Raw genomic sequence first — 20605 nt, forward strand, 5'->3', positions numbered from 1 at the left:
TTTTAATCAAATGTATTAATATCTTAGTCCTCTTTCAAGTTAACTATTGAGTTAGTGCCACTTAACTGGAAGCAGATGGTATGCAATTATTGCCTTTCACATCAAAGTAAAGAATTCTGTCAATTCTTGTTAAAAACTGATCAATTTGGGGTTACTGTGATCGCTTGACTTTCTTCTACTTTGCAGATGTCATTCAGTTCCAATTTGACAATTAAAAACTACAGCGGTTGTATGATAATACAAATAGCATATTTTTGGGAGGGGGCTCTCAAAATGAAGTCTTGGCTGAATAGTTGTGAATTATTTTAAAAATACAATTTTGGTGGTTTTCTTCATGATTGGATAAAATTGTTCTTGCGTAAACAAATTTGGATGATTGTTTGTATTAAAATTAATGATGTTTACTGAAACTGTACACTAGGATAAAAGGAGGTATATATTAAAGGTATATGCACTGGTGCTGTAATGCTCCCTACTCTGATCACATATAAAAATGTTATAATCTTGCCATTAAGAGGTTATATTAAATTTAATGAAATTTTGATTTCTCTGAAGATGTGACTATGTTTTCTATTCTGTAAGACTTTTCCCTGAAAGAAAGTTAGTACTGGCAGCAAAATTTGAACACTGTTTTCAGATGGTGAAACTAATATCCCATTTTTTGAGTTCCTTCCTCTGTTTCATGTGTTGATATTAACTGGCTCTACAAAAACTTAATGGAGAGTTACTAACTGCAATCCCTTTACTACTTAAGCAGATAACTTTCTGTTGACATGAAAAATAGACTTAAAAATGCAAAACTTTTCTGGCCCTGTTTCAGAGCCTGTTTGGACTTCTTTATAAGACTTATCTTTTAAATATCCTAGATTAAATATCTACAACTTTTTCAACAGATTTATCTAAAGAAGTGGAAAGGCTGAGAGGGAAATCTTTTTTTTCACTTACAGCAAATATATTTTGTCTTGGCTTAAATGAAATGAATTAGGCTAAGCCAGATAAATCCAGCTTTGATGTAAATTCAAGCAGTTTTTTATTTTAACTTTTTTTTTCCTTTTTGAGAACTGCTTGTTTGCTAAAGTAACTTTGAAAATAGACATAGTGCCTGGCTCTGCTTGTTCTCCTTTTAGTCTTCAATTTCTCTGCAAAATTTCTCTACTGCTTTCAAAAAAATCCTTTGATTATTGCCCATCCATCTGCTTTTCTGACATCCTGCATATTTTTACTGGTTTATACGTCTTCATTCTCTCTCTGCTCCTCCTTTTTCTAGATCTTGATTCTTCTTTCTGCTTTCAGGGTGCTTGCAGTTCAACACTCAAAATGTTTGCCCTTTTGACTTTCCCTGCAAGTCTCTTGCTTCCGAGTCATCTTTTTGTCCCTTTTTATATATTTCTCAGAGCTATGAAAAACTGGTGTTCTTGTTGTTAGTTGACAAGAGGGCTGACTTGTTGCACTTGTCAAGAAACTCTCCCTACTTGTACATAGCCACACACTTGCAAAAAAGACGCCTTTTCTTTTGGTTTTGCACTTTTTGTTAGATCTTCACTGAAATACCATTTTTTTTCTTCTTCACTAAGAATCCTTGGATAACACTCTGAATGCTTTCTGAATATTTGATGAGTTTTCATCTATTTCCACTCATAACAGATCTTATGGTGATTCTGACTTGGGTTGTGCAATTTTGTTTCTTATTAATGTTTTAGAGCATAATAAAAAGGAAATGGACGCTAGTTTCTGCTAAAAATTACTCTCTTACAGAGCTTGTATACAGACTTTATGCTACAGACAGAGCAGGAGAACAGCTTAGAATATTGCAGCAGAAGTTTTAAGAAAATGGGAGAAAGCTGAAAGACTGGGAAATCCTCTCATTGTGAAGTACAACAATGTGAGGAGGAGTTTTAGAAGATGTAGGGGAAAAGAAGGAATAAGATGAAATATTACATGTTGGAGAAAATAGATTGGAAAACAAACCAGCTGAATAGCACAAAACATTTAAGCTGTTACAAATGTAGTAATATGACATATTATATGGAATAGGGTTTTTTTATATATATATATAAGCTTCTAATCTAAGCTGTACTTACGGAAGGGAAGCAAGCAATTCAATGATACACATTCCTGATGAACACTGATACATATATCAATGAACTCTTAATTCATTTATTAGTAGCTCTGCTTTTCTTCAGGAAGTTTTCCAATCAGCTCTATGGCCTGAGGACAAAGCGTTAAAATGAAGCACGTAAAATGATGTCCACAGAAGGATAGTGATGAAAAGGGTGGAGTTGAATCAAATGAGCTGGAAAATGCTTTCTAGGCAAAACTGAAACCTTTATTACAATAAACATATGTCTGCCTGTGGCGTTGGAGATAATAGGAAGTTGCATCAGACCTTGGACTGCTAGCCTTCAGGCAATGTTGGAGTAGTAGTCTTTGTACCCTGACAAGAGATTTCTTACATTACGAAAATACGGATCTGCAATGATTGATATGCCTCCAGACATAGGTTGTCTGTTTCTCTTTGCAGATACTATAGCACTTGTGCTTCCTAAGCAGTATACTTTAGTTACAGAGATATACCTTGTCTTAATTCTGCTCACCAGGGTAAGAGGCAAATCGGAGGTATGCACAGTGGTTTGTGCATTCCAGTTATTTGATCTTGGGAATTTACAGGTGAAGAAATCTCCAGAGCTGCTGGCATCAGTTACTTATTACAAGCTGCCACTTTGGCAGTTGTATGATCCTTTTAGTAAGGTAATACAACACTGTTATAAAAGTAGTTAGATTTTATTTTTCATCCCACTATTCCTATTAAAGGAGTGTCAGGCTTACATGATTGTCAGCCTATTTTTGTCTAGTTTTCACAGTCATTTGCTTTGGGCAAATACTGTCCTTTAACTTTTGCAATCATCATCTCCTTTTCCTACTATCTCTCCCTCCCCCGGTTTTGGGGCATCTAAAGTGCTTAAGGTACTTAATTAATATAATTTCCCTGTTTTCTTGTGTTGCTAGGCTGAACGAAACAAGTTGATTCAATCTTCTCTCACAAGGTTGGCTTTTTGGACTGACTGGATATCTCTCCCCGCTCCCCCTCTTAAATTTTAAGATCCTTGATTCAGCCATGTAAAAGCTTTGTCAGAACTGGTGTGTTTCAGTGAAAAACAGTTGAGAAATTCAAAGTTGATTTTGCATCAAAGGGATTGTAAATCAGCGCACTGACTTCTGTCTCTTGTACTGACAGAGTCCTTTTGTATGAGGATGTTTTAATAATGTCCATCTCTGCTGGGTGAGCCCTGATCGGCTTACCATATAATGCACTGTAAATCTATTCACGCAGTGCAAATACTCTTCTTGACAGCTTAATAAGGAACTGTTGTGTCGCCTCTGAATATACACTTTTTCTTCTAAATGCACTATTTCAGAACTAGTCATTACGCAAACTATGGGGAGGTGGTGGGGATTATATCTATAACTACATAACCCTGGACAAAGACTGAATATGTTGGCAGGGTAATATATTTGGGGTTGGTATTGACGGTAGTTTCCCCTAACGATGGATTCCTGCAAGGACTGGTAAATTATTATTTTGACAAATTCTGACTGCTAAGAATTCAGATACGGGATCCTAGGTACCTCTAAGTTTTTCCTAATCTTGGGAAACACTAGTAGTATCACACAAAATATGATTTTTTCCAGAAAATATAGGAATCTAGTAATTTGGAAAGTATTCATTAATAGCCAGTCCATTCATGCATTTATACAAATTGTGGTTGCAGATAGGATTCCATTAACATCCAGGTACTCTAAAGTAATTCAGTCATTTTCTACAGTTGTAGCCCAAGTACATAATAAATAGATACCACTTTCAACTATCGGCATCATATGTCTACAGGCTTTGAAAATTCTAATTCTTTCCCTACATCAGTCACTTATAATCCCTTTTACGCAAAATCAACTTTGAATTTCTCAACTGTTTTCTACATTTGATGCAAAAACTCTTTGTAAGTTTTGTAAACATTTGCCAACTCCCTCTGAGAAAAGAGAGATCTTTATGAATGTTGGTCACTTAGTAATTCTACTCTGTTTTCCTGTTATTTTCTTATCTAATATATTTACAAACTATCTGGCAATAAATCCAATCAGTAAGTTAATGATATACAGTTGACTTGCATAGCGTGCACCAAAATTTTTTAGTCATAAAACAATGTTATAATTAAGTTAAATATTATCCAAAGACACGCCGGGTTGAAAGTCACTGCTTCACAGAAGCCATATTTCATTTAAGCTGCAGTTTCAGAAAGTAAGGTTCTAAAAACAACTTTCAGAGAGATGTGTGTAAACACAGCTTTTTCAAAGACACTTCATGACCAGTACTAGACAGTTACAGTAATTCTTTTCCAAGTGAAAGCTTGGGTAGTAACATAGCCCATGAACAGATTCATATTCTGTGTGCTATATTGCTTTGCTCTGGTAGATACTCAGTCATCTACAGGAAGTGCATGCCAACGTGGTGATGGCTCCTCTGCTCCATCTGGGGAACTGTGCGTTTTCACCAACCAGTGTGGAGACAGCAGTGATGAGAAACAAGGTAAGTCTCAGTGGGCTTCATCATAAATGTGATATGGTTTGATAACTGAACATGGCAGCAGAGAGAACTAAGGGGGGATTTTTTTTTTATGTTACAAAAATGTTTGGGAATTCTTCCCCCCCCCCCCCCTCATTTGATTTTCTAAGACAGTTTCTTCCTGCTTCAATTTAATTTTTCCTGCTTAATTTTCAACCTCTATACAGTGCAACTCTTTCATAAATCTTCATATGGATATTATGTAGCAAAAAAAGTGTTTCCTCATCCACATAAATTCAATGGAGATTTAACAAGTATTACTTTTTCCCCTTAATTCATGGTAAAATTGTTTGCTGAAATTCAGGTTTCATCCAAAATACTTACATCAAGGTATGAGCGACAACAGTATTTCTTTTTTTCAGTCTAGACAAGGGGGAAAATTTTCTTGAATTCATGAACTGATAATCCTAGCTTAATCTTTGTCACATTCAGAGGCTATGAATACAGTTGCTGCTGTTTCCCTTAAAGGAAAGATCTAAGCAGTGAGAGTGATTTTTAACTGCTAGTGTCTGAGTAAATTTGGAGTAGAAATCTACTATTTCTGGAATACTATAACACAAAATGATGCTGCAAATGATTTCATACAAAGCATAAGATAGTCCTGCTCTTTGAGGATCTTTGTTCTGGAGTGCAAAGAAAAGCCTGGATTTATCAAAAATTCTAATTTTAACTAAAAGCTTATCTAAGTACTTCCACTCACTGTGCAACAAAGGAAGCTGCCATATTTGTTGGGTTTTAAAGGTTTAGCTTTAAACTTGAAGTAAATTGTCTTTAGATAAGCCTGTGTGTTTCTGTGCACACTGAAAAATGCTAATTAGAGCATGTTAGCAATCATTGAATTCAGCCGAAATCTGTGAGGAAGAGCAGTAACTTAAATCCAGATTCCTCAAATTACAATTGTGTGCCCAGATACATATTGTTTTTCTTCTTCCAATATGACTCCCTGTTTTATCCAAATACGATGCAGATATCTGTTTGGAGCAGGAGTCTACAATCAACTCTAGGATACTTGATTTTTGTGCCTCTGCAAATAAAATAATTGTTAGGACTGTATTGGATATCAATACATTTTGAAACTTTATTGTGCTGTACTAAAATGTATTAAATGCTAATGGCTGGAAATTACACCTATTGAATCCCCTGATGTGTGACTAACACATCTCAGGTTAGCATATTTTTTTTTTATTACTTGCACAAGAGGTGGTTATGTTACGTTTCACTGCATAGCCTTGAAATCCTCATGGTGCTTGGTCTTGGTTTCCATAGAAAGAGCGTTCCCTTCAGGCAGCACTTCCTATTATGATTGCAGAACATGCAGCAAGAGATGCATTCTTCCATTAATTTTTATGGAGGCTTTTTACACTTGTTTGTTGAGGGAATACTGCTATAGACAAACGCTTATATGAAAGTAGAGAAATTGAAGGTTGCTCCAAAGACTAGTTTAGAAAAATGAACCTATGGGCTCTGTGAAAGACCTAAATACTAAATAATGTTATCTTTTAAGTATGGATGAGCCAGAAGTGTGGAACTAGGCTCTGAGTGACAGGCTGTGGATGCTGGGGCTGCTTGGATAATGCTCTGGATCACTCCAGGAGAGAAGTCAGCTGTCAGACATAAAGATACAGATCAGGGTGTCAAACTGAAGATTCATCCTGCTGCCACCCACTCTTCTGATTTGGGATTACTGCAAAATTATTCTTCTACTTAGGTTTCAGCTCTCCGATCTCATGCCCATGACAGGTCCCTGCTGTTTTCTCTGGACTCTACTCAGGTTTAAGGATATTTCTGTACTGAAAATATATCAAAGTTGAAATTTCAGATGATGCATTTTTATTGTCATTTTGGACTTCATATGTGGTTGGTTTGTGCTTTGCCACAGCACTGGAAAAGGAACAGAATAAACACTACAGTCATTTTTTATCTCTGAACTACTATTGCAAAATATTCACTAGGGGATGAATGATAACTAACTACTCTTACAAATATTTTGCTCCCAGAATATCCCAAACTGAGATTTTATACACATACACACTTGAAACAGAACTTTAAACTGTAGTCTTGTTTCTGTGAGACTCGGAATTTTTCCTTAGAAATTATTTTATATTTTTGTTTTGTTCATAGGAAATTCTGCGAAAAATATCTAAACATCCCACACACTTCTTCCTCCTGGCCTTTTCCTCTCTAAGCAGTGACTTTGTCCTTGTAAATCTATCTTTAAGCAAATTTACATTGGTTTGCTTTTGAGTTATATTTTCTGTGAAAATGAATATTGCTTTGGAAAATAAAAATGAATGATCAAGGATTTTTTTTTTTTTTATTTAAAAAGGTACTGTTCTTGCTATTTTGTACATATTGATTTTAAATTGTTTTTTCAGCTATTAGAAAATTCCTGAGGAAACACTGAATGTGATTTGGTGCATTTCATGTAATGTGAAACAGATATGCCTCAACAGTGTTTGTGCTTTTGATGAACCACTGACATGCTTTTCAGCCACTTAAAGAGCTAAGGAATAAAAGCAGAAATAAAAAGTTGGTTGATGAATCAGCCAACCTGCACATTCACTTGAGTCTGGAATGCTTACGTGAATTATATCTGTTTTCCCCTCTCTCACCTTATAATTAATTTTTGCAGTAAATTGATGTGAATATGAAAGCCGTGAAATTGGACACCGTAGTGTGACTATAAACGCTGCAGTTGCAACTTTATTTAAAATGATTAGTGAACTGTGATAATACAGAACAGACCAAAAGCATTAGCAGGGACCTGGAGTGCGCACCAATTTGAGAGGGAGCTCAAAGGCATTGTAGCTCTCATGTTTAACCAGAATCCTGATTAGAAGGCAGAGTCTTAACCTATCTGCCTCTGCTGTGTAAGAGAAAATGCGGGTGAACTGAAAGTTTCAGCGAAGTGCATGACATCTGGAGACAGTCCCACGTACTGGCCGTTCTGCTTGGGGTGGAGTTGCAAAAAGCTTGCTCTTTACAGATGCATCTGACTAGACTTTTTTTTTTTTTTTTAAATCCTTCCACCACTACAATAAGCGGTTCAAGGAATGGGGCTGTCCAGCCTGTCAGGCACATGCAAGCTCTTTCATTCAGCTTGGATGCGATGCAAAAAGGGCTGTCTGACACCAGAGCAGAAACAAACATCTGTCCCTCCCTCCCAGTAAGCAATTATTTATCTGGTCGCATACCCATCTCAAATTCCCTGAATGACCTGGTACACCAAAGTGGGTCCTGTGCCAGAAAGACATGTTCTACCTTCCTTTTCTAGCCTATGCTGCCCTACAGGGGAATGTGGAAGGAGGAGAAGCAGTCCTTCCCCACCACGTTGCGATGTGCAGTGGAAGAAATAAGGTCAGAGGAAAGGCAAATGGGGACACTATATCATTCTGAGGGCTTGTTTCAGCTCTTCTCTGAAGAATGTGGTTTCTGCAGCAGCTTAGTAAAGATGATGAGCACTGGTAAACTTTGGAGTATGTCAGATGATGAGAACCTCACCTTTCTGTTATTAGGCCCTGGGGGATTTCTAGGAATGGATTTATACTCCAAGTTCCCGAAAAATGCAGGTTGCAAAATGATGAAATAAACTGTAGTGGAATAAAAAAATATTTTTGCTATCTGGTTATTTCCTGGTGTTAAGTCTTTGTTTTTCTATGCAAGAACCCTGGATAAACAGAGGATATACTGAAATTCTTCAGCCGATAGCTGCAGTGTATTTTAAGAACTGCTTCTGCATATAAGCTATGCTAGCTTGGACAGTTTCCTACAAGTAGGTAGCTACACATGTATTTGTGAATAAAAAGCATATGTTATAGTGATACAATACAAATGGACTGGTTTGGGTTTGGCTTGGCAGGGGGAGGGCTTGGTGGTTTGTTTTGGTTTTTTTCAAAGTTTATTCTGTCTTGTCTCTCTTCCACTGTCCTGTTCGTCTTTGTTCATGATTTAAAAATTCTGGTGTTTCTTACATTTTTTTAGGAGGCCATTCAGAGTGTTTCTGTGTGCTAATTAAATAGCAAGTAATGGTGAGAACATATCTCTTTGCTTCTGTTTTTGAGGTTTTTATTTTTTCTTTGTTTGCTTCAATTCAGGTTCCTCCTGTGAAAAGTGTGATTTTGAAACTGATCTATGCAAAGATCTTCATGAATTGAATTTACAGCCTGGATGGATAAGAAGAAATGGTCGATCTGGCATGGGACCACCATACTCTGACCACAATGGGAATGACAGTGGTAAGAATCCTCATGTTCTTTGAAGGAACCGTAGGCTTTTACAAATTATGTAGTTCCTTATTTTATTTGCTTAATTTTACTAATTTCTTGATAATTCAATTGTATTCTGCTGCATGTTTTCTGAGCACTTGTGTCCAGGTTTTTAGGTGATAGTAATTACAATAACCCAGAATTCCAGAAAAAAAGACAATATTCCGGAAAGCAATTCTTGTTATCATGGAGGAGCAAGCAATCAGTCATCAAGAGTCATGTTTATCTACCTGAGTGACCTTTACCTGTTTTGGAGATATCAGGTGATAATTTCGGTCTTGATGGTTGCGAAGTTTAGAAATAAGTATTGGGTCCCCCATTTTGAGAAGTATTTTCATCTCTTCTTGGACTGGTGAATGCCCAGAGTGTGTGTATCTATTATCTGTGACTAATATTACTGCTCCAAGTATTTTGAGAGAAGATGACTTTGGATCTGGGGACGGGAAGAGCTTTGATAGCCTGTTTGAGCCAGCTCCTCTCCAAATCTTATTACAACTCCACTTTGCATCAAAGACTGTCCCTCAACTAAGTAATTCATTGTCCCTGTCCTCAGACAAAATATGTCCCTTATACTTGTCCAATTGCCAAGTTAACCCCACTTTCCAAAACCTAGCTTCTTCCTTCTGCAATACATGATTTTCTTTACACCGTTGTGGTGAGTTGACCCTGGCTGGATGCCAGGTGCCCATCAAAGCCTCTCTGTCACTCCCCTCCTCAGCTGGACAGGGGAGAGAAAATACAACAAAAGACTCATGGGTCGAGATAAGGACAGGGAGATCACTCAGCAATTACCATCATGGGCAAAACAGACTCGACTTGGGGAAAAAAATTAATTTAATTTATTACCAGTCAAATCAGAGTAGAATAATGAGAAATAAAATCAAATCTTAAAAACACCTTCCCCCCACCCCTCCCTTCTTCCCGGGCTCAGCTTTGCTCCCAAATTCTCTACCTCCTCCCCCCCATAGCAGCGCAGGGGGACGGGGAATGGGGGTTGTGGTCAGTTCATCACATGTTGTTTCTGCTGCTCCTTCCTCCTCAGGGGGAGGACTCTTCACACTCTTCCCATGCTCCAGTGTGGGGTCCCTCCCACGGGAGACAGTCCTCCACGAACTTGTCCAACATAAGTCCTTCCCACGGGCTGCAGTTCTTCACAAACTGCTCCAGCATGGGTCCCTTCCACGGGGTGCAGTCCTTCAGGAACAGACTGCTCCAGCGTGGGTCCCCCACAGGGTCACAAGTCCTGCCAGCAAACCTGCTCCAGTATGGGCTCCTCTCTCTCCATGGGTCCACAGGTCCTGCCAGGAGCCTGCTCCAGCGCGGGCTTCCCACAGGGTCACAGCCTCCTTCAGGCATCCACCTGCTCTGGTGTGGGGTCCTCCACGGGCTGCAGGTGGATATCTGCTCCACTGTGGACCTCCATGGGCTGCAGGGGGACAGCCTGCCTCACCATGGTTTAGCTAACTTGACCCAACTTTTTTAACTGCAGTAAGCCTTCTCCTGCTCTCCAAAGCTGTTAGAAGGCTTGTTTGTAAGAAATGAAGGAAGGAGGGAAAGAATTTGATGGGGACCTCTAATCTCACAGTAAAGAAGTGAGCTTGTTGAAGTAATCACCCCAAACTGTTTAATTCTCTTCTCCATATTTTCCATTCTTCTCTTTCCCTTTCTCTCCACCCACCCCCTCCCATCTCTCCTGTGCACAAGCAGCGCTGCAACAGCCCTCAGAACAAGCACCTGAAGGCAGGCATGCAGCGTTGGTGAGTGTACAAGAATATAACCTTATGTGGGACTAAAGTGTCCCACATAGTCTTAGTGTAAGACTAATTAGCCCAGGTGTTTTTCATCTCGTTCCCAAACTGATTATCTGGAAGTGTGGAAATCTGTACTGTTCTGAAGCAAGCAGCACCTGCTACACATTTTGTAAGCTGCCAAGCAGGTAGAAGTTCCATATAATGATTAATGTGAATTGGTGGTTTAAAGGTGAATGCATGGAAAACTTGCCTGGAAATCAGCAAAATGAAAATGGCACAGAACTTCAAAAATTTTTCATAGAAAAAAACATCAATTAAAAAAAACACTCTACATTTTCCTGCAAGTTCTCATTCCACAGCTGACAATTTTCATGATGCTCTGTAATTAGGAAACTTTATCCATGCAATGTGCTTCTAACAACTTCATTTTTTGCTTGTGTGTAGCATACGAGCACATCCTGCTGTGTGTACTATGCTTCTGAAAATAAGGCTGCTCTTAAATAAATGTTGATTTAAACTGACATTAGCACAAAAATTTGAGTAATTACCAAACATTTTTCATAAACACAAGTTTTATTTCAAGTATGTAAGTTGTGAAACACTTTACCTTTAAAATAATGACAGCTTTTCTCATCAAGAATCAGATAAAAGACAAATACTATGTAATAAAAATATAGCAATCTCTTGGCTAGAATCAAAATTAATTAACCAGGCAACAGTCTTGCTCTAGTTGAAGTTTCTAGGGTTTGTGCTTGATTGGTGTGTACACTGCATCAGGATGTAGCGAAGACCTGAAAGATATTCTTGCCTGTAACCAATAAAGGTTACCCTTATCTTGCGAAGCACTGGTGTGTGTGGGGGAAATTTAACTTATGCAGACACCTAAAGCCAGCAAAAGATTGAGAACCATCAACTTCAAGTGTTTGTTACAGAGGAAGCAAACTGTTCAGTCACCTGTATATTCCCATTGACTTGTTTCGGGTGCTCAGTCACTGTTGTATCTGCCAGGTCTGAATCGTGTGGTAGCCATATTAATCCAAGTTATTTTGATCAGATAACAGAAAGCTTGAATACTTGTGCCTATTCAGTTTTCTGAGAGGCTGTGTACTCAGATCTGTGAACTGAATGGCTAAGGAGATTTAAATGTATTTGCTTATTTTGGTTTTCTACCGGGAGATTGGCTAAACTGTACTTTCATTTTCTGAATGCTGGTTTTAATCACCTAGGAAATATTTATCTCCTTATGGCAGCTATTTAAGTTTTCCCACTGCTGGTGACTCAACAGACTGTGTAATCAGATTTATGTTGGTTCCTGCTTAAAGACCAGAAATTATATTGTATGGTGACAATTGAGCAGAGTATGCTCTATGGCAGAGTATTAAAGGGAAGAGTTCCTGCCATCAGAATAAGCAATTGCACACACATTAGCAGAAGGGCAAAGATCACTTGGTAGATGTAACTCCTTTGAAGATTTATGTAATCATTTACTAGAATCCAACGTGGTTTTTTGGCTCTGTCTCTTCTTAAGGTTCTTATTTTCACTGAAAATGTAGTTGAACAGACTAGTGACAATCACTTTAAAAAAAAAACACAAAACAAAATACAACCTGTTTTTACTAATAGAAACCTGTTATCTATGCAGAGGTTCAATGTAAAATTTCTTCAAAGAAATTCAAATTCTTCAAAGAATTTCTTAAAATTACTATTTCTGCCCCATCTGTGTAAGACTCAAAATTCCTGTGGCAGGTGAAATCTGACCTTGTTTATGAGTCTTAGATACATTTATCTTTAGGGAACTAAAAGAAAAAAGTTCAAAATTTTATGGAAGTTAAAAACTAGTGAAACAGATTGGAGTCAGGGATAGAGCTCTGCTGAGGCACCAAGCCATCTGTTGTGGGTAGGAAGAATATCCTTGCAGCTGGCAGGTTCTGAAAGTGCTGCCTGAGCAGCCATGAAAGGCCTAAAACCTAGGGGGAGCATGGCCACCGCTCTGGTAGCGGGCTGCAAAATGCTTCTCTGTGGGCGATTGCTCAGCTGGCTCCAGCACTGAGCTGGCCTTACGGTCCTTTGTCAGTGACTTTCCAGTTGTATGCAAGGAAGAGAGATGAGGGTGGGTAGTTTTATAAATGAAATATTTAGATGTTCTTACATATCCTCTGATTTTTGGTTTCTGTAGTAATCTTTATTTTTAGGACTTTTTTTTTATTCCTTCAGTCCCACTTGGCTTTTTTCTCCTTCATCTTTCTCCTTTCATTTACAGGTTAATGTCAGAGGGCAACAGTTTACCTGACATTGCTTGGAGTTTGAGAAGGAGGAGAGAAGGGAAAGGGGGGGAAAAAACAAATAGGCTGAGTCTTCCCTGCCCCCCCCCCCCTGCCCCCCGCCTTGCATCCTTTAACATCTAACGTCTCTGAAATCTTCATGTTCACAAAGAGCCAAATTTTGACTAGCAGTATTTGATATCCTAAAATAAGGTGGTTGTGTATTGGGTTTGTGTGGCAGGGTTCTGATAGCAGGTGGGCTACAGGGGTGGCTTCTGTGAGGAGCTGCTAGAAGCTTCCCCTATGTCTGATGGAGCCAGTTCCAGCCAGCTCCAAGATGGACCTGCCACTGGCCAAGGCCGAGCCAGTCAGCGATGGTGGTAGAGCCTCAGGGATAACATATTTAAGAAGGGGGAAAAGTTGCTGCGCAATGGCAACTTCAGCTGGAGAGAGGAGTGAGAGGAGAATATGTGAGAGGAACAACTCTGCAGACACCAAGGTCAGTGAAGAAGGAAGGGGAGGAGGTGCTCCAGGCACCAGAGCAGAGATTCCCCTGCAGCCCGTGGTGAAGACCATGGTGAGGCAGGCTGTCCCCCTGCAGCCCATGGAGGTCCACGGTGGAGCAGCTATCCACCTGCAGCCCGTGGAGGACCCCATGCCAGAGCAGGTGGATGCCCGAAGGAGGCTGTGACCCTGTGGGAAGCCTGTGCTGGAGTAGGCTCCTGGCAGGACCTGTGGAGAGAGAGGAGCCCATGCTGGAGCAGGTTTGCTGGCAGGACTTGTGACCCCGTGGGGGACCCACGCTGGAGCAGTCTGTTCCTGAAGGACTGCACCCCGTGGGAGGGACCCATGCTGGAGCAGTTCATGAAGAATTGTAGCCCGTGGGAAGGACTTATGTTGGACAAGTTCGTGGAGGACTGTCTCCCGTGGGAGGGACCCCACACTGGAGCATGGGAAGAGTGTGAGGAGTCCTCCCCCTGAGGAGGAAGGAGCAGCAGAAACAACATGTGATGAACTGACCCAAACCCCCATTCCCCATCCCCCTGCACTGCTGAGGGGGGAGGAGGTAGAGAATTTGGGAGTGAAGTTAAGCTCAGGAAGAAGGAAGGAGTTGGGGGAAGGTGTTTTTAAGATTTGGCTTTATTTCTCATTATCCTGCTCTGATTTGACTGGTAATAAATTAAATTAATTTTTTTCCCCAAGTCGAGTCTGTTTTGCCCATGATGGTAATTGCTGAGTGATCTCCCTGTCCTTATCTCAACCCATGAGCCTTTTGTTATATTTTCTCTCCCCTGTCCAGTTGAGGAGGGGCAGTGATAGAGTGGCTTTGATGGGCACCTGGCATCCAGCCAGGGTCAACCCACCACAGGTTGCCCTCCATCTTTTAGAAGATCTGAAACAATATTGTCAGGAAGAGACACAATCAGTCAAAAGATACAGCAACAACCATATTTCACTGACTGTTGTTGAGCTGTTACACTTTCAAGTAAAGCAAAGCTTTATTTGGACTTGTTTTGTAAATGGAAAGATAATGGTATCTTTAATGGTAGTGTGGAGATTCTGAAGGCAACCCTTTATACTGGGATTGTGTACAGGGATGCCACAACCTCCTCTCTGCAGTGAGGTAATTTTCTGAGCAGCCACAAAACAGCCCCATGTCCTGTGAAACAGAGGAACACCATAGCCTCCTCTCCCATCTTGCACCACCTCCTTGAAGACTTGAACTGTTGTAATAAATCTGTACCATTGGTCACAACAGTTTGTTGTTTAGGCAAGAAACGAGTGATCTATTCAATAATTGGAGTTTAAGCTCTTTGATCAGCTTGCTGAGTTAATCCTACTTTTTTCCAAAATTTTGCACTTATTAATTGAGTATTCAAGCCATCAGCTCATGAAATGTTTTGGAATCCTACTTGAAATTTCAGCAGGAACGTGGAGCAATACTATGTCAATATTTAATATGAACAAAAGCTTGGCACACAATGGCTACAAGTGTGATATGAATCTTTTCTGGGGAAAAACTTCTAGTTGGCTTTTTAGTTATGAATTCATACCTGTATGTATGCCTCTTCTTTTTTTACTGTTATATTTTATATAGCTTTTCTCCAAGCTCCTAAAATTTCTTTTTTATTCCTTTTAATAGCTTATTTCCTCTCATTGTCCTCTGAAATGCGATCCTCTTCTGCAACTTTAAGGACCAATATTTTCCTTCCAACTGACGGAGAACACGTTTGCCAGGTATTTTGATGCATAGTCCTTGTATTTCATTGTTTGTCATAGTACTTCCCTGGAATAATCAGACCTTTTCTGTCCTAGATTACATTTCATTATTGGATCAGTGAAATGAGTGGAACATTGATGGTGGGGCTTCAAAAGCTCTCTGAAGATACTATTACAAACATCTGGCAAGTTTCAGGAGAACTGCAAAATCAGTGGGAAGCAAATACCATCACAATCAATAGCACTGAAAAGTATGAGGTTGGTAAATTAAGGTGACTGTAAATCGCACTTGTTAAATAATTTATAAATTGTGGGGATTTTTAATAAGTCAAAATGAAATATTTTGTAAATGGAAAGCATTATCATGAGGTAAGAGAGAGAGAAGCCATTTGGAAGTTCATAGTTGGCATTAACAAATACTGCTTGTTCTTATCTCTTGGTGGTGTTAAAACTAATGTCAAACCTTACTTAAACTGTGCATATGTCTTAAAACAATCAGTCTCATTGCATCATAAATTATCTACCTGCCCATAGAGGTGATATACTCAGGATCTTAACTTTCAACACAGTATTGATTGTATGAAAGTTTGAGATACTTTTCTATAGGGATGCTTCGGTGACAAATACTGTACTTCGCTGTTCATTGTAGCGTTGAGCCTTTGCTACAGAACATATGCATATGGTTTTATTTTGCTCAAAGCAGCTGCAAAACAATGCAAGTCTCATAGGCTATCTAAATATTTTTACATGTGCATTTACACAAAACATTAGCACAGTAAATGTAACTCAGGGCCATAATATCGTGGATGACGTATACTCACTGTTATGCATAATACTGGAGGGTAAGTGGGAAGCAGAGAAGAAAATCAGGCATTTTCTCCTATAATAGTTACTGTGAAGCGTTGGTGAGCATACAAACCTGAAGGCATGAGAACACAACCTCATTTCAATAAACCATACAAGTAACATAATGACTTGATTTGCAGAGGTAATGTTGTGCTAAAGCATCCAACGAGATCTGGATTTTTGAAGTAATACTTGCTTGCTCAACCCTGACTGAGAATATATGTTACGAAATACCTGTACCTAACTTGACACAAGTATCAATGTTGTTGCTTGTCAATAACTTACTCTATCGGATATGAGTGTATGTATAGCAATCTGAGATTGTACCGGAAGGGCTTACCTCTAGATTTACTTTTTCATCCTTCATATTGTTTAGAAAATTGAGTGAGTCTGGGAATGGTTAATATAATCTGGCATCTTCTTCCTCTAAATTGCTGAATCAAATCCTAATTAGATTATTGCTTGCAAACCTTGTTATCCTTTGGCCCCTATTAAGTGAACTGATGGGCACAGTCCAGCTTTAAAGAAGTATGTGTCAAACTTACTGCAGTAATCATTACAATTGGCTAAAGAAATGTAGTTGGGCACCTCACCAAACCTGGAGCCTGAAGCTGAGCAAACTTTCTTCTTTGGTTGCACGTTTTTCCTCCAGTGACAACTTACAAGGTGCTGGTCATACAAGTGAATGCAATTCACTTGCCCTTTTGCACTTGTTCTTTTGATAGGATGAGATCTTTAGCCTACAGGGTTACCTGTGGCATTTTTCAGGATAAAATTTTGATGATTAAAGTTTCTACAGAAAAAAATGAATGGGAAAAAAATACTTTTTTTCGTGGTGTAGAAACCTCTTTGAAATAGGGTGCTTGAGTATTTTTGTCAATTTTGCAAGTACACTTGAAGGGGGTTTTAAAATCAACCTCCGCTGCTTATTTTCTTTGCTCATTTTGATGTTGACTATTTAATACTTTTGTCTCTTCCTACTAAAAAAAAAAAAAAGTCTTGATCATCTTTATGGGATAGGGGATTTGGTTTTGGCTTTCAAAAATCTCCACCTGTAGGTAATTCTGAAATACAAAGATTACCGCTGCTTTAATTACTCAACACACAACGAGCTCAGTATGTCTGTTCTGGCTGGGTTTTGGAGAACTATATCATGGTTTGTTCTCCTAAACTACTTTCTCCCTGTTCTATTGAGAAGAAATTTCTGTCTCCCAGACTTCATTAAGGGAAATGGTTCTGGGCTTGGGGTTCACTTTTGTCTTTGTGCGTGATTCCTGTGTTTTACCTTGGGCTTCGCTGCCCCACTGGGAATCTGTCCCCATGGCTGCACTTGTGGGGGAAACCCAGCCTGTGTTAGATCCCACATACATTCCCGCTACAACTTTCCTTGCCACTAATGGAGCTGCAACGTTAATTTGTTCTGACAGCCATAGATATTGCATATTTAGGCAGCACTTGTTAATTACAGTTAGGAGCAAATAGTGTCATTAAGTAGACATTTTCGTTACAGATTTTTGGACTGAAGGAGCTCTAGACTTTGTATGAGAGGGAAAACTGAACAATTTCTTGCTCAAATAAATGTGTATGGGAGTCAGTTTGGTTATTATCGGACTGAACTCCTCAGGAGGGAAGATGGGTATCTGTGCCGGATAAAGCCTGGGTAATCTTTTTTTAGACCCGAGAGCAGCTGGAGGCATCTAACATGATTTTCTGTCATCTGGAAGTGGGGAAGTTAAGATATGACGAAGAAAAAAATAGAACTGACACTTTTCTAGAGAGATGGGTTCAGAGCTGCAGCACTGACTCTGCTCCTAGTTCAGTCAGTAGTAAACCTTTCATAGACTTCAGAGCATCTGACTCCTCTCCTGTAGTCAAACACTTTTAAATAGAAATAGCCGTTTTCTTTTATCATTGGAGAAACTTCCCTGGGTGTTCAGAATACCAGGATGTGTTGAATGTCTACAACATCAGTCAACAGGGAGCTCTTTGTAGAGACATTGACAACATATACATTTAAAACAAGCCTCTTAAATCCATGCTCTTTATTATACTGACGAAGTAAACAAACTGTTCATGAGTTTTGAAGAAACACAAGTTGTTAAATACTTTGTGTGCTCCGATGGAATATGAACTTGAAGCTACCTCTGATTTTGCACCAGCAAAGTGAGATAGCACCTCTTCAGCATTGTCTAAATCACTTTGTCTCACTTAAAAATAAAATCTGACTATGAACCCTAACTGTAAGCTATATATAAATACATATTATAAATGAAGTTATTAGTAACTAGATTTTGACTTCACAATGAAAAATCATGGTGAAAAGGTCAAATATTTGTCAAATCCTTGATATTCAATAGTATTTCTTGTGTTTCTAATTACAAAATAGTGCACTGGATTGTTTTAAAACTTTATCTGAAACCATATAATCATAGAAGCGGACAATACGAATATACTATTTGTCCTTCTACTGGTGATGTCACCAAAGTACACATTAACTATACATGTTGTTGCAGCAGCATTCAACAATTCAAAATATTGTTTTCTGAAACAAATCAAATGAACAAATTTCCAAGGTACTGCATTTCAGTCATACAAACATATTATTGAATGTGATATGATGCCATTAATATTTAGTGTGACATAGTTATTCTTTCCAAATAGACATCAACGTGAAATTAAACAAACACCATTATATCAAAAGAATTTCAAGCAAAAACTTATATCAGGATTAACCTTGTTTCTTCAGAACATCTGGATTTCAATGAACTGCATTCTTTCCATTGTGCTACAGATGATCAAAGAAGTATGAACACAAAGGGTGACATTATTTCTTAACAATACTATATTAGAAAATGCAGTTGTCCATGTGCCTGCTAACAAAGGTCTTCATGAAATAATTGCCAGAGAAAGTGGTTACTGGCCATCCTTCTCTTTGCTGTGTTAAGGAAAAAAAAAAAGTGTGTATATATATATAAATAAACTAGACATGGATTTCTCACTGGTGATATAGCAGATAACATTGCACCTCTCTCTGATTGTATAATACCAGGATAATCTGACTTCACAGGCTGCCATACTTCTTGTGCAGGTCACCTACAGCTTAAGAAAAACAAATAAACAAGCAAAACCCCAAAACCTCCACCCCCCAAAAAAACCCAACTCATAACATAATGGTCATATCCTTGACTGACTTGTGTCATCTTGTGCAGTGCAATACTGTACTCTTAACGATAATTTGTAGGATAAATGCAGGTTTTCTGCTACAATTTCTTAAACTATGCACAAAATCGCCCCATAACTGTAAAGCTAATATTTGAAAACTTATTATCTAGCTAACACTGTACATTCATTATTAAGAGCTAGAATGTACCTCTAGGTAGATTGTGCCTCCAGGACTCTGGAAAAGCCCGGAGCTGTAACATCCCAAGATATGGCTAGGGAATAATTTAAGGAATGTTTTTTATATGATTGATTTGTTGTGTTGTTTTGATTGGTGTGGTTTTTGTTGGGTTTTCTCAAGGATGGTTATTGATTCAGTCCCCTTCTACATCACTGCAGAAAAACTGTGGTAGTCGCTGCACTTACAAATATAGATTGAAATCTGCCCTTAAGATGAAAATGTAAAATATTTGTAACTTCTTGTGTGTAGAAGACTTTGTTAGGAAAAAAAAATTAAAAATCACTGTTGTAACATTAAAGCAGAATAGCAGTTGACCAAGTGCTCCTCAAGGTTTTGGCTAAAAACTTGATGAAAGGCTTCTGACTAAGCCTTTGGTGTTTGTTGCTCTAACTTTGCTCCAGGTCTCTGATAAATTCTGATAACAACCAGAAAAGGTTCACATTTGCAGTCTCTGGTGGAATAATAGCTTGATAAAACACAAAATCCTTTGTATTTCTTAACTGTCGTGATCCTTGCTTAGATTTTAATGTATTTTATTGTGGTTTTCAGATCCTTCCTGTTAAATGCTACTTCACTCTTGAGTTAGATGATTAGACTATATATCTGTGCTGACAAGCTACAGATATGTGAAAAAGCCAGGATGGTAACCCTCCAAAATTATTAAGTGGATGATCTAAATTATCATATTTCTAATAGAAACTCTATGGACTAGACTGGCATATCTTGGAAGGTTTTTTCTCTTGTCTGTGACACTGATGAATGCCATTTCTTGTTGATTTGCTGTTAATATCTTCAGGTTGTCTTTTGGGGGATGGTGGAGACCCAGACACAAGATGAAACTGTTGCCATTGATGATATCACTTTCAGTGAAGGATGTTCTCTGGCATGTGGTAAGAATACCTGGTTTTCAGGAGACAGATCATTTTACTTTGTCTTTCCCTTGGGTTAGAAGAGAAAACACAAAGGAAAGCCTTTTGGTATTCAAAGGCTTTCTTAACTCCATAAGTGTTTTCATCTGGCTCATTTTCACTCCTCTAAACTATTATCTGTCTTAACACATCTAAACACAGTTACAAAGAATGACAATAAAACCTTAATAAATACCAATCTGGTACAGTATAAATGTAGCTTCCTGCACCCAGGAGAGCACTAAGGCCTCAGTGGGCAGAAAAGACCTGCTGTTTTTGGCCAAAGAATTGATGTGTTCAGCCAGCTCAGGAAAAGCTTTGGAGCTAACTTTAGGG

General features: G+C 38.7%; 1 protein-coding gene across 1 annotated transcript in view; it reads left to right on the forward strand.

The window, feature by feature from the left end:
* Positions 1-4422: 4422 nt before the first annotated feature.
* Positions 4423-20605, forward strand: part of MALRD1 (MAM and LDL receptor class A domain containing 1) — a 295587-nt gene continuing 279404 nt past the window's right edge. Inside the window, exons 1-5 of the mRNA XM_050890929.1 lie at positions 4423-4582; positions 8713-8853; positions 15039-15133; positions 15212-15373; positions 20158-20251. Coding sequence (XP_050746886.1) covers positions 4423-4582; positions 8713-8853; positions 15039-15133; positions 15212-15373; positions 20158-20251 — 652 coding nt within the window. The remainder of the gene's footprint in view (positions 4583-8712; positions 8854-15038; positions 15134-15211; positions 15374-20157; positions 20252-20605) is intronic.

Source organism: Gymnogyps californianus, chromosome 2 (assembly GCF_018139145.2).
Source record: "Gymnogyps californianus isolate 813 chromosome 2, ASM1813914v2, whole genome shotgun sequence".
Classification (NCBI taxonomy): Eukaryota; Metazoa; Chordata; class Aves; order Accipitriformes; family Cathartidae; genus Gymnogyps; species Gymnogyps californianus.